Source organism: Hevea brasiliensis, chromosome 3 (genome assembly GCF_030052815.1).
Source record: "Hevea brasiliensis isolate MT/VB/25A 57/8 chromosome 3, ASM3005281v1, whole genome shotgun sequence".
Taxonomy (NCBI): Eukaryota; Viridiplantae; Streptophyta; class Magnoliopsida; order Malpighiales; family Euphorbiaceae; genus Hevea; species Hevea brasiliensis.
This window is the reverse complement of record NC_079495.1, coordinates 13,436,088-13,463,419: the sequence shown is the minus strand read 5'-3', so window position 1 is coordinate 13,463,419 and position 27,332 is coordinate 13,436,088. Positions and strand designations below refer to the sequence as shown.

The 27,332-nt window shown below is 29.7% G+C and overlaps 1 protein-coding gene across 2 annotated transcripts; it reads left to right on the top strand.

The window, feature by feature from the left end:
* The first annotated feature begins 585 nt into the window (after positions 1–585).
* LOC110659529 (alpha carbonic anhydrase 4-like) lies at positions 586–25,006 on the top strand. 2 transcript variants are annotated; one of them, XM_058143890.1, is made up of 7 exons: positions 586–725; positions 934–1,160; positions 1,264–1,370; positions 1,477–1,579; positions 13,840–13,998; positions 14,131–14,184; positions 24,792–25,006. In XM_058143890.1, exons 1-7 carry the CDS (start codon positions 626–628, stop codon positions 24,864–24,866), a joined length of 825 nt encoding a protein of 274 aa, XP_057999873.1. In that variant the 5' UTR covers positions 586–625; the 3' UTR covers positions 24,867–25,006. The 2 variants fall into 2 exon arrangements, with proteins under 2 accessions (XP_057999873.1, XP_057999874.1); XM_058143891.1 differs by lacking the exon at positions 24,792–25,006 and adding an exon at positions 22,467–22,616.
* The last annotated feature ends 2,326 nt before the right edge of the window (positions 25,007–27,332 follow it).

Below are 27,332 nucleotides of genomic sequence, written 5' to 3'. Positions count from 1 at the left end.
TTCCTCAACTGAGGGTTGGCTAATTGGCTAAGTGAATATAATGGACTCATAACTCTTTGTATATCACATCTTTCTGCTGTTTCATTGGGGTATTTTTTATTGCTCATCTCTAAACTTTATCTCGTGTTTTACTTTGTCTCTTAACTTCAATTTATTACTAAAAAATCTCTGAACTTAAATTTTATTTCATAAAAATCCCTCTAACATATTATAAACTTGTTATAGCAGGTTTTCAGATTAAAAAATAATAAATTATTTTTTTACCCCAGTTTCTCATATACTAAAAAAATATCGACCTTTTTAATTGTAATTTGGATCTATCACAAAAATACTAATATCATTACAACGGTCTATTTCCTATAAAGGAGGAGGATTTACCAATTGTATTGTAGGTTAGAGGGATTTTTTAATCTAGAAATCTATTATTATAGTTTAGAGACTTTTTTGAAACAAAATTAAAATTTAGGATATTTTAATATCAAATTGAGGTTAAGGGACAGAAGTGAAACACAAAGCAAAATTTAAGGATGGGCTATAAAATTACCCATTTTCTTGCCTATGAAAACACTATAAACCTTCAACTTCAATACCTTAACTACCATCTCTTAAGAGAAAGAAAAAAAAAATGAAGAAAACAGAAGCAATCTTTGTGCTTCTAGCTTCTCTTGTTTTCTTGTTTAACTCTTCTTTTCATGATCACCTTGACCTTGAAGCCCAAGCCCCAGGTACACACAGATAGATATCATGAGTTTGCTCTTATTATCTTAGTTTTTCTTTACTCAGATTGTGTCTCAAGCTCTGAGATCTCACAACTCTGGAGATAACTCTGATATGAATGAGCTAAAGTTATTAGTTCTCCTATTATCTATTTCTTTTTCTCCTATTATTAATATTTTTATAATCGAATTTCGGTATGGGGTTGTGGGGATTTAGGTCCAGAAGGTGAAAAAACTCCATATAGCTATATAGAAGCAACTGGTAGAGGACCATCAAAGTGGGGGCAGCTCAACCCAAATTGGACAGCTTGTGGTAATGGAAGAAAGCAGTCTCCTATCGATCTTCGTCTTCAAGATGTAGAATTTCTACCTACCCTAGGAGATCTACAAATACAATATGAACCAGCTGCTGCCACTATTAAGAGCCAAGGACATGACATTGAGGTAATTCAAGTTAATTAATTATAATTACGCCTGTAATTAAGTGTTTACTTTGCAATTTATAAGACAGAATGTTAGATGTTTAACACTAATTATGGTTAATCAGGTGTCTTGGAAAGGGAATGCTGGGAACATTATTATTCATGGAGATCATTACAATCTGATACAATGCCATTGGCATATACCTACAGAGCATGCAATCAATGGCAGAAGGTGAGCCAATTGCTGTTTCGGTGTATTTATGCTGTAAATTAATTAATTAATTTTATTTCTAATTTTTCTGTAAGTATTTTATGCTCTAATTTCCTTTAATTAATAGGTATAATTTGGAACTTCATATAGTCCATCAAAACTCTCATGGAGCATTTGCTGTTATTGGAATTCTTTACAAATATGGGCTACCTGATCCATTCCTTTCAAGGGTATTTAACTACGTACTCATATAACATTAATTTTTTTGTTCTATTAATTAGCATAGACGTACAAATACAAAATTTGTTTTATGAGGTTAGGTAGATCATCTCTTTGGTGAACATTAAATTTTATAAAATATTCCACACCTAAAATATATGAATAGTAAATAATTGATATGCATCTCACTTAAAAATATTTGTTACTGAAACATATGTGCATGCATTGGGGTGATTTTTTTATAAGATAAAAGTTATTCTATTTGTGATATTGAGATTATAAGTTTGAGTTAGTGAAACAGACTCTTTGCAAAGTAAAACTAAAATCAGAGCTGAGTATCCAACTATAAAGGGTTATATATAAAGTTATATATGTATGTATAGAAATTTTTAAATTATATTTGAATAGTTGATTACAATCTACACAAATATATATCAAAATCTAAGATATAACCACTTTAAAAGATGAAAGCTGAAATTCATATTAGTTGTAAAATTTTCAAATGATTATGTTGAATTATTTTATTAGAAAGTGATTAATAGGAATAACATTTTCTTTATTCAAATTAGTCAGATAATTACTAATTTTTTTTATAAATTTAATAATTTTTCTTTAAAAAATCTTTGAAGTGACAATAATTAAAATAAAATTTTTAAATAATTTACATTTAATTAATTTAATTATTTTATTAGGAAGTGATTAATGTGAATAATATTTTCTCTATTCAAATTAGTCAGATATTAATTGATTTTTTTTTATAAATTAACCAATTCTTTTTTAAAAGCTTTTGAAGTGACAACAAATAAATTAATAACCTTTTTCTTAACAAAAGAAGTGTACAAATCTTAAAATTTATCAAATACCACACTCAAATATTCAATTTAACATATTATTAAAAATTATTTTTCCTTTTTTAATGTATAATTAATATAATAAAATCAATTTTTGTATTTTCTCATTAATTTACAATCGAGTTAGATGAATTGAATAAGGAAGAGTGGCGAGGAATAATTGAGCACACTAAATAAAAGTATGTAATCTTTAATCGTGTAACTGTACTAAGAAAATATTTAGAATAAATTAACTAAGTTAATTTTTAATGAAAATTAAATAAGAAATTGAATAGAATTTAAATTTAAATAGGAAACTAATCTAATAATTAAAATTAAAGAAGTTTTAAATACTAATAAATTTTTATCTTAATATAAATAGATAAATTTAGATTATAAATAGATATATAAATTATAATTTAATATTACAAATTAATTAAAGAAATAATTTATTAATAAAAATTAAATTATAAATTCTATAATTAATTAATTTAAAAATTGACCTTAAAGGAAAAGAAAGCCATAAAAAATAAAGTTAAATATTTTGAATTTCAATAGAAGATTCACAAGTTTTTATAAAATATAAATGTTAAAAAAAGTGAAATTCTATTTATTTATTTAATTATTAAAAAAAGCAACCAAATATTTTTAGAAAAAAATGAATTAACAATTTGAAAAAAAAAACTTGATTTTACAATTATAATTATTGTTTTATAAAATTTTACTTTAAATTATTATAAAAGAAATTAATTAAGTAAAATTTAAATACATATAGAATTAAGAATTTTAAATTTATATAAACTTTAAAATTATATATATAATTAAATTTTAATTTTTAAATAAAATAAAATTTAAATTTAAGAAGGAAACCCACCTAACCAACTAAATTTATTTTTTTTAAATAGCAATAATTATTAATTATTTTTTAGCCAATCAAAATAAAGGTTAATTTGTCATTATTAAATTTAACCATGGATAATTTTGGCAATTTCATTAATTTATAAGTTCTAAGAATTTTGCATATATATAAAATCTAAAATTGCATTAAATAAATACTATAAATAATAAAATGGTATTTTATATAAAGCCAATGTCCCTCCTTTACACATTTATATATTACTAGTTTTTCTGTAACATGTATTGCAAGTTATTGTACTTAACTCAACTCAACTCAACTAAGCCTTTATCCCAAAAATTTGGGGTCGGCTATATAGATTCGCTTTCTCCACTCTAAACGATTTTGGGTTAAATTCTCATAAATGTGTAATGCTCCTAGGTCATGTTGTACTACTCTCCTCCATGTTAATTTAAGTCTACCCTTTTTTTCTTTCTATCCTCTAACCTAATGTGCTCTACTTGTCTAACTATAGCCTCCGTATGTCTACGCTTCACATGACCAAACGACATCAATCTCCCTTCTCTCAACTTATCTTCAATTGGCACCACTCCTACCTTTTCTCTAATACTCTCATTACGGATTTTATCTTCTCTAGTATGGCCACTCATCCACTTTAACATTCTCATCTCTGCAACTCTTATCTTAGACGCATACGACTCTTTCAGTGCCAAACACTCACTACCATATAACATAACCGGTCGTATGGCTGTACGGTAAAATTTTCCTTTCCGTACAGCCATACGACCGGCTATGTTATATGGCAGTGAGTGTTGGGCACTGAAAGAGTCATATGCGTCTAAGATAAGAGTTGAAAAGATGAGAATGTTAAGGTGGATGAGTGGCCATACTTGTGACGCCCCTTACCCGTCTATTGTATAGCCAAGCAAGAAGTGCCACATTCGGTGCCGGAGCACCCTATCTTGTCTTGTCATGTCTATTATAAATTTAATGTCATTTAAAACAGGTAATTTATGTGTAGATTTTTTTTTTTATATATCTTATTTCTGTGGAGACCCGGACAGATCCTCCTCTGTTTTATTAGCATCTGACAGGTTCCACTATCACGTGTTAACATATTCATAGTCATTTCACATATTTCCATATCATATTCTCTTTTATCATATCATTCACAACTATTTATGAGATCTCAAAATGAAGTGTCATCTATTGCATTCATATGGAAATTCATAGATAATAAATTATAAGTTTTCATTTCAAGTCCAAAATAAAATACATCATAAACTAGTAATTACATCATGACTAGACATAATGAACCAAAATACTAGTCTACACATGGGCCCTACCAAAATACAAAAGACTTGTGAGGTGACGCTGATTGGTGGTAGATCTGGTCGGAACTCTGCCCGAATACTACTGTGGCGGCTGCTGATCTTCAGTACCTATGCGATGAAAAACCAACGCGCTAAGCATAACGCTTAGTGGTGCGTAATTTATAATAACAATAATTAAACAATTGAATTAATATTTACAAATCATAAATTCTGGGTTTTTTACATTTTTTTATTACACTTTGAAAACAATTAAAATTATTGGGACCTTTCCTGTTTACTTATTGTATATTAAGTATTAATTAATTATTATCAATGCCCAAGAAACCTATAACAAATTATAAAAGCTAGATACACGGGAGTATATGGGTTAGACAGCCATATGTCTACCCTGTATACATCTGTCAGGCACGAGGCCAGCTGTCGGGCACGAGACCCGCTGTCAGGCTTGTAAAGCTAGAAATAAAGTAGGCACAATGGCCAGTAAGTAGGCATATAGCCTGTAGAACAATCATACCAGACATATATTGTCAGTTCATGATTTGCTCTGTAAGCAGTACTGCTATCTGTGGTCCCTAATTAGTATACCAATTTATCCAACCTAAATAAATAAGTCTAGGTATACTATGGGCAATTAAACATTTTTAATTATTTTAGTACTATTGATCATTCTTGTTTTTACTGCATGTTCATTGGTACCATTAATTTCATATTAATGGGACATTAGTCCCAATTTACATATTCATATCATTTTTAATATTTAATTATCCTTATGAGTATTTTAATTATCATATATAGTATTTTTCCCATGAACCTTTCTTTAGGTTCATGTTGATGTGTTATCTTTATCTAGGAATTTGACTAGGTTAGGATGTCTATTTAGTCACACTTCCTTCATAACAATTGCTCCTCTATGTTTGAACTTGAATTTCAGTTTTTGAATCACTGAATTTGGGGTTATAGAACTCAACTTATGGTCAAAATACCATAACTGGTCCGTTTGCCTCTAAGCTGTCTAGAATTTACAATTCCTGGTCAATAAACTTTGACCAGTCATTTGATCATTTTATGGTCATTTTTAGACTTAGGTTCCTTCACAAGATATGTTCCTCTATGTCTTAGGGACTCCCAGGTACAATTTCATAATTTTTCAAGCTTGGTATAGTGAGTTATGGTCAATGTATTAACCTGGACTCTCAGTCCTATAAGGGCAAAAACTAACTTCAGGGCAGTATGTTTGACCCTCTTTGTAACACCCTAGGCAAATCCCACATTGACAAAACACGGGAGAGATGCTGGGTTCATAAGTTGATAGTTCGTAACCCCTATTGACGCGTTTTAAAACCGTGAGGGCTTTGGCCCAGAGCGGACAATATCACTAGTGGGCCGGGCCATTACATATTTGGTATCAGAGCTGGACTCCCTCTAGTACGGTGTGTGGTGTGAGGACACACCAGGCGGAAGCTGGTGGGCTTGTCACGACCCAGGGATGGGGTTGGGACGTGCTTGTTCAACCAGCTACGCACTGGGGTGGAAACTTCGTGTCCCACATCGAAAACGGGAAGAAAAGATTTGGGCCATATATGTGGGAGCCTTCCTCATCTGGTCAGCGCGCTTTTGGGAATGAAACCTCCTAAGGGACAAATCCGTCTATTATATAGCCGAGCAAGAAGTGCCACATTCGGTGCCGGAGCACCCTATCTTGTCTTGTCATGTCATGTCTATTGTAAATTTTAATGTCCTTTAAATCAGGTAATTTACGTGTAGAATTTTTTTTTATATCTTATTTTTGTGGAGACCCGAACAAATCCTCCTCTGTTTTATTTGCATCTGGCGGGTTCCACTATCACCTGTTAACATATTCATAGTCATCTCACATATTTCCATATCATATTCTCTTTTATCATATCATTCGCAACTATTTATGAGATCTCAAAATGAAGTGTCATCTATTGCATTCATATTGAAATTCATAGATAATAAATTATAAGTTTTCATTTCAAGTCCAAAATAAAATACATCATAAACTAGTAATTACATCATGACTAGACATAATGAACCAAAATACTAGTCTACACATGGGCCCTACCAAAAAAACAAAAGACTGGTGAGGTGATTCTGATCGGTGGCGGTGGAACTCTGTCCAAATACTACCGTGGGCGCACTGATCTTGATACCTACGCGATGGAAAACCAACGCGCTACGCATAACGCTTCGTGGGGCATATGTTAGAATAACAATACTGAAACCATTGAATTAATATTTACAAATCATAAATTCTGGGTCTTTTACATTTTTTTATTACACTTTGGAAACAATTAAAATTATTGGGATCTTTCCTGTTTACTTATTGTATATTCAGTATTAATTAATTATTATCAATGCCCAAGAAACCTATAACAAATTATAAAAGTTGGATACATGGGAGTATACGGGTTAGATAGCCATATGTCTACCCTGTATACATCTGTCAGGCACGAGGCCAGCTGTCGGGCATGAGACCCGCTGTCAGGCTTGTAAAGCCAGAAATAAAGTAGGCACAAGTAGGCATATAGCCTGTAGAACAATCATACCAGACATATATTGTCAGTTCATGATTTTCTCGGTAGGCAGTACTGCTATCTATAGTCCCTAATTGGTATACCAATTTATCCAACTAAATAAATAAGTCTAGGTATACTATGGGCAATTAAATATTTTTAATTAATTTAGCACTATTCACTATTACTATTTTCTAGTACTGTTCATTGGTACCATAAATTTCATATTAATAGGACATTAGTCCTAATTTACATATTCATATCATTTTTAATATTAAATTTTCCTTATGAGTATTTTAGTTATCCTATATAGCATTTTTCCCATGAACCTTTCTTTAGGTTCATGTTGATGTGTCATATTTATCTAGGAATTTGACTAGGTTAGGATGTCTATTTAGTCACACTTTCTTTATAACAATTGCTCCTCTATGTTTAAACTTGAATTTCAGTTTTGAATCACTGAATTTGGAGTTATAGAACTCAAGTTATGGTCAAAATACCATAACTGGTCCCTTTGCCTCTAAGCTGTCCAGAATTTACAATTCCTGGTCAATAAACTTTGACCAGTCATTTGATCATTTTATGGCCATTTTTAGACTTAGGTTCCTTCACAAGATATGTTCCTCTATGTCTTAGGGACTCCCAGGTACAATTTCATAATTTTTCAAGCTTGGTATAGTGAGTTATAGTCAGTGTATTAACCTGGACTCTCAGTCCTATAAGGGCAATAACCAATTTCAGGGCAGTATGTTTGACCCTCTTTTTAGGGTCTTTACACTTAGAATTTGGCAAAGGTGTCTAAATCAATGTCGTAGCCCTAAGTGTCATGTTTCCATATCATATTGGACATCTCAAATGGAATTTCCTAGTGGGAGTTATGGCCAAATGAACACACAGGTATCAAATGGCATTCTGGGTTCAACTTAACATTTTCCAGATTTCACTTCCTAACTTTGGCTAATATTTTCCCTAGGATGCAATAGTTTTTAGAGCTTGGTCAAAACATAAAAATTGTTGTGTTGTGTCTCATAAAACTTTTAGCACTAGTTTCACTCAATTTTCAGCTTTGCGGACCAAGTTATGGCATTTTTGCCAAAACTAGTCAAGCATACCAAAGGGACAGTATTTTTGGACAATTTCTGGGTTGGCAGTTTTAGTGACCCAAATTGTGCTACCAATTTGAATTGGTTAAAGGCAAAACTTGGTTAAGTGGTCTTCATGAAAAGTGTAGCCCTATGTCTAAACTTTCCATGGGGGAAATTTTGGGTCATTTGGACCAGTATAGAGAGAGTTATGACCAAATGAATACGTACTGTTCATTTGGTCATTTTCTGGGTTTGGTGCAGGGAAATCCGAATTTGGGCAGTATTTAGGTCAAGTTTTGGACAGAATTTGGGCATGGTTTCTTCATGAAAAATGGGCTATTTTGGGTCTAGTTTCACCTCCAATTGGCCTCATACCAATTGGGGTCACACAATTTTATTTATGGCCTAAAATGTACACTGCCCTCAACAAACACAACCTGCAGAAAATTAACACTTCCAAAACTCAATCTCCTCCAACTTCCTTACTTCAATTTGTATGCAATACACTTCTATAAGCAACAATCTTATCCCAATTAGGTCAAATTTCAAGCATTTACACAAAATCTCCAAGTCATGTACACAAACCCTAATTTTTAAGTTTCAAACTCAATAAATTCAATCCCTTTTCACTTCTCATACATATAATCATATCAATCATCATCTCTAAACTCATTTACATTATTTGAAATAAAGCCCAATACATTTCATGGCTGCCAAAATTTTGGGGACATCATTGGTTCATGAATTTCTTGTTAATTTCTTGAAATTTCCACTTATCTCAAGTCACTTTCAAGTATTAACGAAGAAGGAAGGGAGAAAAGCACTAACCTCTTGTGACCCAACTTGAAAATTTTCCCAAAACTTCAACTTTCCTTCTCCCTATGGGTACCTAGAGCTTCCTTATGATGTGGGCTAAATTTTTAATGAAGGGGACCATGGGTTTTGGTGGATAAATGAAGAGAAACTCAAGCTCAAAGCTTGAGCAAAAATGGTGGAGGGGAAAGAACATGGAGACGGCAAGGAGAGAGAGAAGAGGAAATGAAGAAGACTTGTGGTTGGTGAATTTTTATCTCTTGTGTCTTATATATATATATATTCTATAATTATTGTTTTTAAATTTCATAAATCTATTTCCTTTCTTTTCTTTTCTTTCCTTTTCTTTTCTTCTTCTTTCTCTTCTCATTTTTCAAATTCAAATTCATAAAATTAATTTATGTTAATTATTCTATTTCCAAATTTTAATTTGACATTTAAGTCAAAATTCACTTCTAGGGGTGAAATGACCAAAATGCCTTTCATGGTGCTCATCGGATTATTTTTATTTTTTTATACCAATTAATAAATTCTTTAAATTTTATTTTATTTCTCAAAATTTTTCCTATATTTTTTAAATATTTATTTCATTAATTTATGCCTCCTCACTATAGTTTAAGTGTAGTTCCAGACATCCTGACTGTCCGAATAGATATTAGTCGTCTGAACAGTAAAATGTACGGACTACCTACAGTGAGGGCGTTACACTCTTTTTAGGGTCTTTACACTTAGAATTTGGCAAAGGTGTCTAAATCAATGTTGTAGCCCTAAGTATCATGTTTCCAGATCATATTGGCACATCTCAAATGGAATTTCCTAGTGGGAGTTATGGCCAAATGAACACACGGGTATCAAATGGCATTCTGGGTTCAACTTAACATTTTCCAAATTTCAATTCCTAACTTTGGCTAATATTTTCCCTACGATGCAATGGTTTCTAGAGCTTGGTCAAAACATAAAAATTGTTGTTCTGTGTCTTATAAAACTTTTGGCTCTAGTTTCACTCAATTTGCAGCTTTGGAGACCAAGTTATGACATTTTTGCCAAAACTGGTCAAGCATACCAAAGGAACAGTATTTTTGGACAATTTATGGGTTGGCAGTTTTAGTGACTCAAATTGTGCTAACAATTTGATTTGGTTAAAAGCAAAACTGGGTCAAGTAGTCTTCATGAAAAGTGTATCCCCATGTCTAAGCTTTCCATTGATGAAATTTCAGGTCATTTGGACCAGTATAGAGAGAGTTATGACCAAATGAACACATACTGTTCATTTGGTCATTTTCTGAGTTGGCAGTTTCAGTGACCCAACTTGTGCTAACAATTTGAATTGGTTAAAGGCAAAACTGGGTTAAGTGGTCTTCATGAAAAGTGTAGCCCTATGTCTAAACTTTCCATTGGTGAAATTTTATATCATTTGGACCAGTATAGAGAGAGTTATGACCAAATGAACACGTACTGTTCACTTGGTCATTTTCTGGGTTGGCAGTTTCAATGACCCAACTTGTGCTAACAATTTGAATTGGTTAAAGGGAAAACTGGGTTAAGTGGTCTTCATGAAAAGTGTAGCCCTATGTCTAAACTTTCTATTGGTGAAATTTTAGATCATTTGGACCAGTATAGAGAGAGTTATGACCAAATGAACACGTACTATTCATTTGGTCATTTTCTGGGTTTGGGTGCAGGGAAATCCGAATTTAGGCAGTATTTAGGTCAAGTTTTGGACAGAATTTGGGCATGGTTTCTTCATAGAATATGGGATATTTTGGGTCTAGTTTCACCCTCAATTGGCCTCATACCAATTGGGGTCACACAATTTCATTTATGGCCTAAAATGTATACTGCCCTCAAAAAACACAACCTGCAGAAAATACCACTTCCAATAATTCAATTCTCCTCCAACTTCCTTACTTCAATTTGACATTCAAGGCACTTCTAAATATCATCAACACATCTCAACAATCCTAATTGCATGGTATAATACAAAAATACCAAAGTTAGGTCAAACCCTAACTCACAATTTCAACCTCATAAAATCTCAATGTAAATCAACTTCTAATACTTATAATGCATCAACCAACATCATTAAATCACTTTATATACATCATAGTCATCAAAAACCATCACTCACCATGGGTACCAAAAATTCACTCCCCCCCATAACTCACCTATTTCTTTTAGTTTCTTACAAATTTCAATTCATTTTAACCTTAACTCAAGGATTAATAAAGGAATAAAGGAAGATTAGGCACTAACCTCTTGGGTAACTTGTTAAACTTCAAATTTTCTTCTTCTTTTCACTATCAATGGCTTTTTTATGGAGTGGGCTAACTTTTTAATGAAGGGGTCTATGGGTTTTGGTGAGTGAAAGCTTGGGAAATCAAGCTTTAAGCTTGATAACAATGGTGGGGAGGGAGAGACCAAGGGAGACAGCAAGGAGAGAGAGAGAAGAGGAAGAAGAAGATGGTTGGTGGGGTTTTGTCTCTTGTGGGTATTTATATATATACATTTATGTGTACTTTATTGTTTTGAAATTTCATAAATCTATTTCCTTTCTTTTCTTTTCTTTCCTTTTCTTTTCTTTTCTTTTCTTCTCATTTTTCAAGTTCAAATTCATAAAATTAATTTATGTTAATTATTCTATTTCCAAATTTTAATTTGACATTTAAGTCAAAATTCACCTCTAGGGGTAAAATGACCAAAATGCCTTTCATGGTGCTCATCGAATTATTTTTATTATTTTATACCAATTTATAAATTCTCTAAACTTTAATTTATTTTTCTTAAGATTTTTTTCTATATTTTTTTAATATTTATTTCATTAATTTATGTCTCCTCACTATAGTTTAAGTGTAGTTCCAGACATCCTGACTGTCCGAACAGACATTAGTCGTCGGAACAGTAAAATGTACGGACTACCTACGGTGAGGGCATTACAATACTAGACTCATCCACCTTAACATTCTCATCTCTGCAACTCTTATCTTAGACGCATACAACTCTTTCAGTGCTCAACATTCACTAACATATAATTTTTTATACTCATTATACAAATTCAAGATTTAATTTTTTATATATAATTTTTTAGATATGATATAATATTATTATAGTATTATAAATATTATATTTAATTATTTATATTAAAATATTAATTTTAATTAATTATATATATAATATTTTTTAATTTAAGAATTATTATAGTTTTATGAAAATTATGTTTTATTTTATTAACATATAATATTAACTTAATTATAAACATAAATGTACTATAATAAAAAAATATAATGATAAGTTTTGAAAATATAAATGTGTAAAGATATTTAAAAATAAAAATAAAATATTTATAAATATAAGTTAGCTCATTGAATTAAATTAGCTATGTTATTTTATTTTTTTAAATAAGTTTGATTTGCCTATATTTTATTTTTTAATAATTTAAAATAATATTAACTTACATAATTATGTTTCATAGATATATTTATGTGAAAGAAAATTATTAAAATTAAAAAAAAAATAATTTCTAAAATATATTTTATAGTTTAGTGCATTATCATTATAAAATTAAAATATTATACCATCACATGTAAAATACATTTTTTTATGTAAAAATAGTATTAATCATCCCAAATATTATTAGATGCATCAATATTAAATATTAAAAAAATAGTAAAATCAATGTATCTTAACCTATATAAATATTGTTGAATTTGCAAAGGTATCATTTGATATTTGCAATAATAACAAAATCTTAGTGATTACATTCATAGATAACTACCCAAATAAGAATGATACTTATGACATTCAAAAACATAAAAAATTTAAAGACTTAGAGATTAATGTTGCCATTAGAGAAAAAAGACACATTAGAGAAAAAAGACACACAAAAATATAGTGATGAAAGAAATGTCAAAATTAATTAGACTTGGATCTTATTGCACAAAAATAGAATGGTTAAAGCTAAAAAGTTATCTGTTATTAATATTTTTTTTTAAAATAGCTATAAATTTTTTATAAGTAAAACATTTGTCACTAAATAGAATTAGAATTCATATCTATTGATATAAATAAAAATTTTTATGTAATTAAATAGTTAATTTTTAATAATGATTTTATAATTATGTTAATTAAATAGTTAATTTTTAATATTAATTTTATAATTTAATATTATAAGTTTGTAATATTTAAAATAATATAAAAAATAAATTAGCAGAAGTGAAGTTTGATATTTAAGGTTATTTATTAATTTTATTAGAACAAACTAAATTATTTTTAATGAATTAATAAAACTTGAAGAATTAAAAATATATAATTATAATATGAGTTTCGTATAAATAGAACTACAATTAAAATAATTATAAATTATAATTTATATTAAATATAGTGTAATATTAGCAATTGGAATTATTTATAAATTTAGCGATGGATAACTCGTCACTAAAAATTATTTGCAATGAATTTGTATAGAATAGATTCTCATTGGCTAAAAGTATTATTATTATTATTATTATTATTATTATTATTATTATTATTATTATTATTATTATAAACAAATAAATAATGGATTATGAATTTGATAAAATAGCACTCGCACCTAAAAATATTTATTATTAAAACATATATACATGCATTTGTTTACTTCATTTCTGATATGAAGATTACTAGTTAAAGTCCCTAAAATAATCTCTGCAAAATAGAGGCATGAGGCTTCATAAATAAATTTTCCTCAGAGTCTAACTACAAGTAAAATATTTCGTCTATTGGATTATCGTTTGTTTGTATAAGCATGACTTAGTTGATTTTTTTTTTCTCTATATGGCAGCTCATGCCCTTCATAAAAACAGTTACGAAAGAAGAGAAGGATTTGGGAATTATTAGCCCAAGAGATATTGGATTTTGGAGCAGAAGCTATTTCAGATACAATGGCTCTCTTACCACTCCTCCATGCACTGAGGGAGTTCTTTGGACAGTTTTCCAGGAGGTGTTATACATAGTACAATATAGTTTACATTGTGACTATATATATGTTCTTCCATACCTTGTTGCCCTTTCATTACTATATGTGCTTTCTTTTAATAAATTAATTAATCAAATAGCATTTAATTTATCACAGGTAAGGGAGGTTTCAGTGAAGCAAGTGGAAGCACTGAGGAATGCCGTTGATTATGTAAGTCTATTATTATTATTATTCATGATGATTCACCTTTTCTTTGTAATAGTCTCTAATTCACTGAATGAATTTATTTCATTTATAGAATAAGATAGGATAAGAAATGAATATCTATTTATGTTTATATATATATATATATATATATATATATATATATATATATATATATATATTTATATCATATATATTAATTTTAATATTCTATATAAATACAATAATTATTAAACATTTTAAAATTTAACAAAAAGTTAAAATTAATATTCGATAGGATGGTTCTAATGCATTAGTTTTATTGCATTTTAGTGCAGTATACCCATCCATGATTTGGTCATTTCCATTTTAATTATGTAAACATGTGTTAATACAGAAATAATGAATCATAAACATAATGTGAATTATAAACGAAAAATTTAATTATCATCCTAATAATGATTTTAAACAAATAAATTCTTACAGATCTAGAATGTGTATTTGATGTGGAGCCATGTTAGTAGTTGGGAGAGACCTTTTGATTTGATAAACTGATTTCTCTCTCTTGACCTTTTGTGATTCATACACAAAGTTTTAGTGATGGAAATATCTCTAAATTTATGAAAGAGAATGTGTGTGATCTTATGAGTAGAGAAAGAACTAACTTATTTATATATGTGTGTGTGTGTGTGTGTGTGTGTGTGTGTATTATAATATCAAGCCACATTAAAGAAATTGATTTTAGCCTATTTAATAGTTAAAATTATAGGTAAAATCTTACATTTTCTCACTTGACATGATAATCAAGAGGTATAAATTTTAATAGTATAAACATCAGGCACGCATGCATATTACAGCACTAGCAACTTACTATGGTAGGTTTATAATAGATATACTCCACAATAATGTTTTAAAAGACTTTTCCTGTCATCATTCACTTAAATTATTATGTGTACACAATCATGAGAAACAATAAATACTTTAATGCATGTAAGAAACACATCAACGAGCTTAAAGTGTCAAAGCCAATACATTATTTGTTAATAAAACAAAGACTCATTGTAAGAAAATGTTCCTTAAATGTTTTAAGTTGTAACCATTAGTTAACGAATCTGTAATCATATGACGCCCCTTACCCGTCTACCGTATAGCAGAGCAAAAAGTGACACATTCGGTGCCGGAGCACCCTATCTTGTTTTATCATATCTATTGTAAACTTTTGATGTCATTTAAAACATGTATTCTATGTGTAATTTTTTTTTTTTTTTATATCTTATTTCAGTGGAAACCCGGACAGAGTCTCCCTTATTTTATTAGCATCTGGTGGGTTCCACTAATCACCTGTTAACATGTCCATATTCATTTCACACATTTCCATATCATATTTTCATGTATCATATCATTCACAATTATTTATGAGATCTCAAAATGAAGTGTCATCTATTGCATTCATATGAAAATTCATAGATAATAAATTATAAGTTTTCATTTCAAGTCCAAAATGAAATACATCATAAACTAGTAATTACATCATGACTAAACATAATGAACCAAAATACTAGTCTATACATGGGCCCTACCAAAATACAAAAGACCAGTAAGGTGACTCTGGACAATGGCAGATCTGATCAAAGCTCACAAGACACTCTTGGTGTTTCTGCAATTCTTTGGACCGATCTCCGACTGCGCGATGGAAAACCAACGCGCTAAGCATAACGCTTAGTGGTGCATAATTTATAATAACAATAATTTAATAATTTGAAATAATATATGCAACTCATAATTTCTTGGTCTTTTATATTTTTTTATTGCTCTTTAGAAACAATTAACATTATCGGGATCTTTTATGATTACTTATTGTATATTAAATCTTAATTAATTTTTTTATCAGTGCCCAAGAAACCTATAACAAATTATAAAAGCTGGATGTACGGGTGTATACTGGTTAGACAGCCATATGTCTATCCAGTATACGTCTGTCAGGCACGAGGCCAGCTGTCGGGCACGAGACCCGCTGTCAGGCTTGTAAAGCCAGAAATAAAGTAGGCACAATGGCCCGTAAGTAGGCATATAGCTTGTAGAACAATCATACCAGACATATATTGTCAGTTCATGATTTTCTCAGTAGGCAGTACTGCTATCTGTAGTCCCTAATTGGTATACCAATTTATCCAAACTAAATAAATAAGTCTAGGTATACTATGGGCAATTAAACATTTTTAATTAATTTAGCACTGTTCACTATTACTATTTTCTAGTACTGTTCATTGGTATCATTAATTTCATATTAATAGGACATTAGTCCCAATTTACACATTCATATCATTTTTAATATTTAATTCTCCTTATAAGTATTTTAATTATCATATATAGCATTTTTCCCATGAACCTTTCTTTAGGTTTATGTTGATGTGTTATCTTTATCTAGAAATTTGACTAGGTTGGGATGTCTATTTAATCACAATTCCTTCATAACAATTGTTCCTCTATGTTTAAACTTGAATTTTAGTTTTTGAATCACTGAATTTGGGGTTATAGAACTCAAGTTATGGTCAAAATACCAAAGGAATAGTATTTTGGGACATTTTCTGGGTTGGCAGTTTCAGTGACCCAATTTGTGCTAACAATTTGAATTGGTTAAAGGCAAAACTGGGTTAAGTAGTCCTCATGAAAAGTTTAGCCCTATGTCTAAACTTTCCATGGGTAAAATTTTAGGTTATTTGAACCAGTATATAGAGAGTTATGACCAAATGAACATGTACTGTTTATTTGGTCATTTTCTGGGTTGGCAGTTTCAGTAGCCCAAATTGTACTAGCAATTTGAATTGGTTAAAGGCAAAACTGGGTTAAGGGGTCCTCATGAAAAATGTAGCCCTATGTCTAAACTTTCCATGGGTAAAATTTTAGGTCATTTGGACCAGTATAGAGAGAGTTATGACCAAATGAACATGTACTGTTCATTTGGTCATTTTCTGGGTTGGCAGTTTCAGTGGCCCAACTTGTGCTAACAATTTGAATTGGTTAAAGGAAAAACTGGGTTAAGTAGTCTTCATGAAAAGTGTAGCCCTATGTCTAAACTTTCCATGGGTAAAATTTTAGGTCATTTGGACCAGTATAGAGAGAGTTATGACCAAATGAACATGTACTGTTCATTTGGTCATTTTCTGGGTTTGGGTGCAGGGAAATCCGAATTTAGGCAGTATTTAGGTCAAGTTTTGGACAGAATTTGGGCATGGTTTCTTCATAGAATATGGGCTATTTTGGGTCTAGTTTCACCCCCAATTGGCCTCATACCAATTGGGGTCACACAATTTCATTTATGGCCTAAAATGTATACTGCCCTCAACAACACAACCTGCAGAAAATACCACTTCCAAAATTTCATTTCTCCTCCAACTTCCTTGCTTCAATTTGACATTCAAGGCACTTCTAAATATCATCAACACATCTCAACAATCCCAATTGCATGGTATAATACAAAAATACCAAAGTTAGGCCAAACCCTAACTCACAATTTCAACCTCATAAAATCTCAATGTAAATCAACTTCTAATACTTATAATGCATCAACCCACATCATTAAATCACTTTATATACATCATAGTCATCAAAAACCATCACTCACCATGGGTACCAAAAATTCACTCCCCTCATAACTCACCTATTTCTTTTAGTTTCTTACAAATTTCACTTCATTTTAACCTTAACTCAAGGATTAATAAAGGAAGAAAGGAAGATTAGGCACTAACCTCTTGTGACCCATTTCAAACTTTAACCTTTCTTCTTCTTAGGGTATCTAAAGCTTCCTTATGATGTGGGCTAAATTTTTTGTGAAGTGAGATATGGGTTTTGGGGAGGAGAAAGCTTGGAAAATCAAGCTTTAAGAAGAACAAAAATGGAGGGAGAGAGCTCCCATGGTGGACGGTTTCCAAGAGAGGGAGAGGGAGAAAAGAGGGAAGAAGAAGATGGAAGCTTGGGGTTGGTGGGATTTTTGTCTCTTATCTCATATATATATATATATATATATATTTGTACTTTAAATTTTTAATTTGTCATAAGCTCTTTATTTTCTTTTCTTTCCCTTTTCTTTTCTCTTCTTCTTTTTCCTAATTCAAATTCATAAACTTGTAATTTTAATTTATGTTAATTATTTCATTCTCTAAATTTTAATTTAACATTTAGGTCAAAATTCACCTCTGGGGGTGAAATGACCAAAATGCCCTTCATGGTGCATATCGTGTTATTTTTATTATTTTTGTACTAAATAAATAAATTCTCTAAATTTTTCTTTATTTCCTCTAAATTTTTCCAATATTTTCTTAACATTTATTCCTTCAATTTATGCTTCCTTACTATAGTTTAGGTGTAGTTCTAGACATTTTAACTGTTCGAACAGACATTAGTTGTCGGAACAGTAAAATGTACGGACTACCTACGGTGAGGCCGTTACAAATCATGAGATCAATACAATTATGCTCAATAGATACTTTCCATTTCTGAACTTCCTCTAGTTAATAGGAACATGTAACCAAAAGTAAACTTTTTACTATCAATACATGAAGCAAAATTTGAATCTGAGTATCCAACCACTTTCAAATGATTAGGCCTCCTATACATGAGCATGTAATCTTTAATTTCTTATAGGTACCATAAAAACTTTCTATGCAACTTTCCAATGATCAATTCCAAGATAAGGAATTATATAAGTTTTAGCATACATCAAATTGCCTACAACTGAAGCATAAGAGATTGATTTCATTTCTTTACATTTCACATTATTCTTTGACTATTGATTGAGGCTAAATTTATTTCCTTTCTATATGGGAACAATTCTTACTAAACATTTATGCATATTAAATATCTCTAGAATGCTATTAATATAGGCTTTTTAAGACAATCCTTGTAGTCTTGGTGATATATTAAGAAAAATTTCTATTCCAATCACAAAGGATGACCCTCTCATATCTTTTATTTAAAATTTTTTTGAGAGAAAATCTTTAGTCTCACGTAATATGCAAAAATCATTTTGCAGCAAGCAAGATATCATCAACATTCAGAATTAAGAAAATATACTTACACCCACTGATTTTTTTGATATATATACATCGATCAACAACCTTTTTCTTAAAAATAGAAGACTTTATAGTATCATTAAACTTAATATACCATTGGCAGGAAGCTTGCTTAAGTCCGTATATTGATTTCTTAAGTGTACACACAAAATGGCCTTTTCCTTTAACTGAGAAACCTTCAGCTTGGTCGATATTAACTTCCTCTTCAAGTTTTCCATTTGGAAATGCTATTTTTACATCCATTTGGTATAACTCTAAATCACAATGAGCCACTAATATCATAATAATTCTTAATAAGTCTTTCTTTAAAATTGATGAGAAAGTCTTTTTATGGTCAAAACCATACTTCTGAGCATAACCCTTAGTAACAAGTCTTACTTTATATTGTTCGATATTGCCATTGAAGTCATGCTTGCCCTTGAAGACCTATTTACACTCAACTCATTTAGATACTTTAGGCAATTCAATGAGATCCAATACTTTATTTTGTTACATAGATTTTTAACTCATCTTTCATGACTTCTAACCATCTGATTTTGTCTTTCTATGGCTTGTGAAAATTAAACTGGATCTTTACTAATTCTAATGTCAAAATTGATTCTTACAGGTAAACCACATAATCATCATTAATTGCCAATCTCTTTTCTCTTTAAGATCTTCTTAATGACATTTCTTATGGTTCACCTTCACTAGCTCTTTATAGTTTAGCTTCTTTAGGGTGTATTTTATCATTATGTTGTTCAACATTGTTATTACCTTCAACAATTGCTACAACAACATGTGCCGTAGGAATGGATATAGGAACATTAATAGGTGTAGGAAAATCAAATTTAATTTCCTGTATATCCACATCCTATCTTTTAATACTCCCATTAACTTCACCACCTTAAGAAATCTAACATTACCAGTTTCCATAATTCTTGAACTATGGTTTGGAACATAAAGCCTATACCCTTTAAATTTCTCTGGATAACTAATAAAGTTTCCACTTGTTGTTCAAGAATTTAATTTCTTTTCTTATGGATTATAAATTCTTGCTTCTGCTAGGTAACCATAAACATGCAGGTGCCTTAACCTAGGTTTCCTTCTAGTCTATAATTCATAAGGTGTTTTTGAGACTACTTTACCAGGAACCTTATTTAACAAGTATACAATAGTTTTAAGTATATATATCTACAAAGATATAGGTAAAGAAGAGTTATTTATCATACTCCTAACCATATCAATTAAAGTTCGATTTCGTCTTTTTGCCACCCCATTTTGTTTATACAGTGCACATAAGCTACAACTTTCTAAGAACCTTGCAAATGGACCAGGACATATTTTCCTAATTTAATTTTCTTCCCATAGCATTCAACACCTCAATCTAACCTTACTATTTTTCACCTTTTTATTTAATGGCCTTTCAACCTCAATTATGTACACTTTAGGTGCATCTATTGATTAAGATTTTTCATTAAGCAAATAAATATGTACATAACATGAAAAATCATTAATAAAGATGTTACAATACTTTTTCCACCAAAAGATAGAGCATCCATTGTTATTAAACGCGAACCGAACTAGCCAGTTGAACTAGTGAATCGGTGAACTAGCCCTCAAACCAATCTAGGTTTATAATTAAATCAGACAAGAAAGCGACTCGATGTGACCAGGTTGACCCGGTGATTGAATCAGTAAACCAGTGTGACCCGGTTGACTCAGCTAGTTCAGTTATTCAATAAAATTTCTCTTTTTTTTTTTTAATTTTTGGTATAGAAAATTGAACTTAAAACCTCATAAAAAAGTCTTTAAAATCAAAATCAATTGAATTAGCTTGGTAGTTATGTGTTTATTATTTTTATTTTTTAATATATACTTAATATTTCATAAATATTAAAAAAAATTATACATTTATAGAAATTGTTATGCATTATATTACTTGAATACTTTTATGTAAAATTTAAAAATAATATTAAATTTATTAAATATAACTTAATAAATACTTTTATGTAAAATTTAAAAATAATATTAAAATTTATTAAATATAACTTAATAAATGTTAAAGTTTTATTTAAATAATTAAAATTTAATTAATTATATTTATTTATATTAATAGGTATTATATTTAAATAATTTTAATTAATTTACATATTTAGTTAATTTTTAATGACTCACTAGTTGAACCACTGACCCATTCACTTGGTTCATTCACCAGGTCAACCTTTGGGCCAAGTTTAATAATACTAAGAGCATCAAAAGACCTACATATGTCGGTGTGTATTATTTCAAGAAGCTTGCTGCTTCTTATGGCTCTTTTCTTATTGTGTTTGGTTTACTTTCCCTTAATGCAATCCACACACACATCAAGATTATTAAAATCTATACTCGTAGAATCTCATTCTTTATCGACCTCTCTAATCAGACTTTGGATATGTGACCCAAACGATTATGCAACAAGAAAGCAGAATTCTTATTTAGCCTACTATGCTTAATTCTAATATTACTACAAGTGACAAGCAAGGATTCAACAAAATTATCATTAAGTTTTAGTTTATATAAACCATCAATAAGAATTCTAGAAACAATAATTGAATTATTATTATTATTAAATAAACTAAAACATTCATATCCAAACTTAACATTAAAACTAGATTCATCAAGTTTTTAAATAAAAATGACATTCCTACAAAGTGAAAGCATATAGAGGGTTTATAATAGGTTTAGGTGATAGCCATTATCTAAGACCCAACAGTAAGTCCCTATACTTTCAATTGGAGCCTTCATACGACTCCATATAAGTAGGAAGTCTTTAGTTGGGTTTATGGTTTGGATCATAAGGAATCCCTGCATCACATTAGATATATGAGTAGTAGGACCAGAATCAAGCCATTAGGTATTATTAGGAACTTTAATTAAGTTTGATTTGAAATATACATAAGCACATATTTTTCTTTTCGAACCAAGCTTTACATTTCAAGTAATATTTCTGATAGTGTCCTATTATCTTATAAAAGTGACACTTATTTGCCATTTGTTCCTCAACTTAAGGAGCATTTGAAGATTCTTTCTTTTTCTTCTTAAATTTGTTGGCTTTAACTTTAAGTCCTTTATTAACTCTTTGACTCATAATGTTAACGAAATGAGTCCTTTAATTCTTCTATCTTAATTCCTCCTAAACTAGCTTACTAGCCAATTTATTAATATTTCACTTATCTTTAATAGTGTTTTAATTAATTTGAAATGACCCATATTCAGGAGGTAATGAATTTATAATGAACTACACTGAGAAGGAATCATCAACCATCATTCCTAAGGTTTCTAGCTTTGCTGCAATTTCATCCACTATAATAATGTGCTCTTGCATACCCTTCGACCCATGATATTTCATGGCTGTGAGTTGTACCATTAGAGTACCAGCAAGTAACTTAACTTTAGAATGAAACTGCAAGTAACTTAACTTTAGAATGAAACTGTTTTTTACAAGCTTAAGTTCTTTTTTTTTTTTTTTTTTTTTTTTACATTTTCAGTTTGTGGAATTATAGTCCTAATATTGTTGGCGATAGTCATTTATAAAAAAACATATAAGGTCAATATGTTTAACCATTCCAATTGCTTATGTTATAACTTCTCTTCCTTACTACTTGTATCCATAATAATAGTGGGTTTATCTTCCAATAATGCCAAGTCAAGGTCCAAAATACCTAAGTGGAACTCGAAATGCTCATACCATTTAAAGAAGTTTAACCCTCTAAAATAATAATAGATTAAGCTTGCGAATGATGGAAACAACGCTAATATAATATTTATATGCTCATAATAGATTCAGACAACTTAAACAATTAGAGTATACTACAATTCTCCTTTAGTTAGATACTATAATATACTATCCTAAATTAAATGTCTTTAAACTTGGTTGGACAAATCCCCTTTCATCAAATATATATGTTATCTTTGGACATTCAATATATATTTGATAAAATATTGTTGTCCCCTTAATTCTTACTATCATAGAATAATTGACTTACATTTGGGTAAAATTCTTAAGTCTTAATGAGTAGTGGGCATCAATTAATTCATTTTTCATTATAGGCATTTATTATCATGGATTATTGATAATTTTTTTTATATTAATGTAAACATCATTCATAATTTGGCCATTTTAATGACTAACAAACTATCAATTTTATTTTATTTTAGTTTGGCCACTTTGGTGACTAACAAACTAAAATAAATAACAAGTCATGCATATAAGTTTTGTATCTTAAAAAACCTAATATTTATTCAATAATAAGGTTTAATTATAAATCTTAATTAGATTGGGTAAAGAACATAATTTAATTTCTTTAAGGGGTAAAAATTAAATTCCTTTTGTAACACAAAATTTATGAGTTATTGTAACTCATATAGAGTTTAGGTCAAACTTTAATTATTATTATTGTTATAATAATAATAATAATAATAATAATTATTATTATTATTATTATTATGATTATTATTATTATTATTATTATTATTATTATTATTATTATTATTATTATTATTATTTATATTATTGTTTTTGTTGTTTTTGATTCCGTAAGGGAAATCAAGTTTCCTGCTTCAATCCACGGTGAAATACAATTTCGCCAAATCTTAAATTTAGCCTTATTTATTTTATTTTTTTAATTTAATTTCTTTCTTATGGGAAAACTTTGTTTCCAAAGTAAAACTTTTTCAACATGTTGAAAACGTGTCCTTCATCTCCATGGCCAAATTCAATAAATTTCGGCTAAGCTTTATTTATTTATTTTAATTAACCACGTTTTGGCAAAATTGGTTCCTTCATCAGATCACCATGTTCGTGAACATGGCCTAATCTCATTCGACTGAACTTAATTAATTAATTTTTTTAATTAATCATTAATAATTAATTCTTAATCTTCAACTTTCAAGATCTATACTTTAATTCCACCAAAATTTAATATTAAGAATATCAACATTATATTCATCATAAATTTAATGAAGAAATTTATTTATTCAAAACTTAGAGCTTTGTACCACATGTAAAGATATCTTAATAGATCAATAATGAATCATAAACATAATATGAATCATAAACATAAGATTCAACTATTACCCTAATAATATATTTTGAATAAATAAATTTCCACTGATTTAAAAAGCATACTTGATGCAGAGCCATGTTAGTAGTGGGGAGAGACCATTTGATTTTGATAAATTGATTTCTCCCTCTTGACCCATTCGTGATTCACATATAAAACTTTAGTGATAGAAACCTTTCTTTAGATGACCTTAATATCTTTGATTTTATGAAGGAGAGTGTATGTGACCTTATGGATAGAGAAAAGACTAGCTTATATATATATATATATATATATATATATATATATATATATATATATATATATATATATATATATAATACATTCATCAAGTAATCCTTATGTAATTAGAATTTGTTTTAATTAAGTAAATATCAATTAATATCAGGCCACATTAAAGGAATTGATTTTGGCCCATTTAATTATTAAAATCACGGGCAAAATCTTACAAATTATAGGGTTAATTTTATTCTTGCAGGGATTTGAGATGAATGCAAGGCCAATCCAAGCATTGAATGGAAGATCAGTTTATTTGTTCCTCTCTTGGGTGTAGATCAATTCATACTAATAAAACTGTTGATTGGTCTCAAAAAGAAAAAAAAATTCATTAGGAAAATGTTTTATATGGATCTAGTTTAATTATTACCATGTACATTAATAAATTATATCAACATTTTTCCATTTAACATTTCATATTGCCATGTAAATTTATACCTTTTTTGCTCTTTCAATATATATATATATATATATATATATTAGACCTTTAGTGAGGCAAAGCAAAAATTACAAAATTAGTTTGCTTTAATGGGTTACAAGCAAAAGAATCATTATGAAGCATTTTTTGTGCCATATTTTGTAGCACCATTACAACATCTACGAACGAAATGAAAATCTAAGACAGGAACAGAGTGAGACAATAAAGAAATGTCTTAAAAAATCCAAAAAAGGTCACTAGGAACATATTGTCCAATTGCAGTTAATATAACATTCTTAAAATCTCCTTCCACAATGACAACATTGAACCACTAACTCTTAGCAAGAAGCAAATCTTCACGAAAAGCTAAGGATTCCAAAGTAAAAGGGACATAACAATTCCAGGATAGCATTTGCAAAACCATTCAATCAGCGTACCTGTGTGCATTCTTGCAATGGCAGCAACAACACCTATCTTCTTGGCTTTATCAATAGCCGCATCAAAATTTATCTTCACATGAGAAGGAGAAGGCTGCTAAAAGGTAGGAGCCTGGCTGGATGTATCAAGCACCAAAGATTGATCGCTTAAATTAGCCAAATTAAATTCTCAACAACAATGAGAGCCTTAATGATAATGTCATGAAAGGACCTCACTTAATTCTCAAAGACTAAAGAGTTTCATGCCTTCCAATTATACCATAGAAGGTGAGGCAATAATTGAGTGAGATATACTCTATCCGAATGAGAAGAGATAACTGTAAAATTTCTTGTAAGTAATCCATAGTTGCACTTTGTAGTAGTAAGGATTTATTACAAAAAGGGGAATGCAGCCAAACTTCTTTAGCCCTAGGGCATTGAAAGAACAAGTGCTGGATAGTCTCCTTCTCACCATAATATAAACAACCATGTGGACTAGAAAATATTCTCTAAAGAAAAATAATAAACCTAACACATGTATTCAAATACATGGATCCTAACCCATGTTCATATAACCCTAAGATCTCCACAATAATTGTTTCACTAGTTTATTATATAATCACATGAATAATATGAACTATATAGATTAGTTCTTAGTCTAGATGTGTACTTTATTATTACAGGAAGATAAAATGCTTTAAATTATTGAGATTGAATAATATCTTTAAAAAAAGCCTAAGAACCAATTCTAAATAGTAACATTTTTGTTACTATTCTAACCAACTACCTTTTTCTTAAGAAGATTAGTTATGTATGAACACAACTCTTCATATAAATATAATTCTTTGTAGTTACATAGGTTCATTAATTCCGTTTAATATATATTTCTATTTCACAAAATAGAAAATCATAGATTCGGGTTGACCCACTTGGGTGACCTAACCCATATTTCCAACATCTCTCACTCACACATGTTAGGTGAACTTCCATTTCAATTCTGCAATATTCACACTTTGCAAATAGACCGTGTGACCAGTATATACTTTGAGAGCTTATTTTTTATGTACCTGTTGGGATAATATAGTATCTTGACTGATGGAGCTTTTGTTTTGCTAATAATGCTTGATTGAAATCTTGTAAATCTCTAAATGCCAACCCTCCTTTAGATTTTGGATTACACATGGTATGCCAAGGGATCCAATGGAGTTTATGCTCATTTTGTTTTTGTCCCCATGAAAATTTGGACTTTAATTGATTGATATCATTGTAAAGTGAGGCTGGAATTTTGAAGCAACTTATAGCATACACAAGAATTGCTTGGTTAACTACTTTGATAAGAATTTCCTTACCACCTTGTGAAAGTAATTTCTCTTTCCATCATGTAGTTTTAGAGTGGATGTAGACTTTAATCAAAGCAAAAGTTTGAGTTTAGTATCTAGGAATAATTGAAGGAAGACCCAAAACATTGTCATGGCCTGAAGTGTTGCAAATTTAAAGGATATTCGCAAAAGAATATTTCATTTTGCTAGGAGTATTTTTATTGAAGACTAGTAGATTTTTGAATGTTAATGGTTTGACAACTAATGGCAGCATATTGTTGTAGAATCTGATGAATATGTGCAACTTCTTGATTTTTAGCTTTAGAAAAATAATGGAATCATCTACAAACAAAAGATGAGTAATAGCAGGAACCCTCCGAGAAATGCGTTGACTCCATATACCCTTTCTCCTTAATCAAATGAGATAATCCTTATGACAAAAAAAAAAAAAAAAAAAAAAAAAAGAAAAAGAGATAAGAGGTGGTCTCCTTGCCTGATAACTCTTGTAAGAGTAAACAACTCAGTCTGATGTCCATTTAATTGAATGGAATAAGGGACTGAGGAGACACATTCCATAATCCAAGAAACCC

Excerpts from the sequence above, each read along its gene's own strand:
- LOC110659529 (XM_058143890.1), top strand. The coding sequence starts at position 626 with ATGAAGAAAACAGAAGCAATCTTTGTGCTTCTAGCTTCTCTTGTTTTC. Across the intron at positions 726-933 it reads CCTTGAAGCCCAAGCCCCAG|GTCCAGAAGGTGAAAAAACT; the intron begins GTACACACAGAT and ends GTGGGGATTTAG. Across the intron at positions 13,999-14,130 it reads TTTGGACAGTTTTCCAGGAG|GTAAGGGAGGTTTCAGTGAA; the intron begins GTGTTATACATA and ends AATTTATCACAG.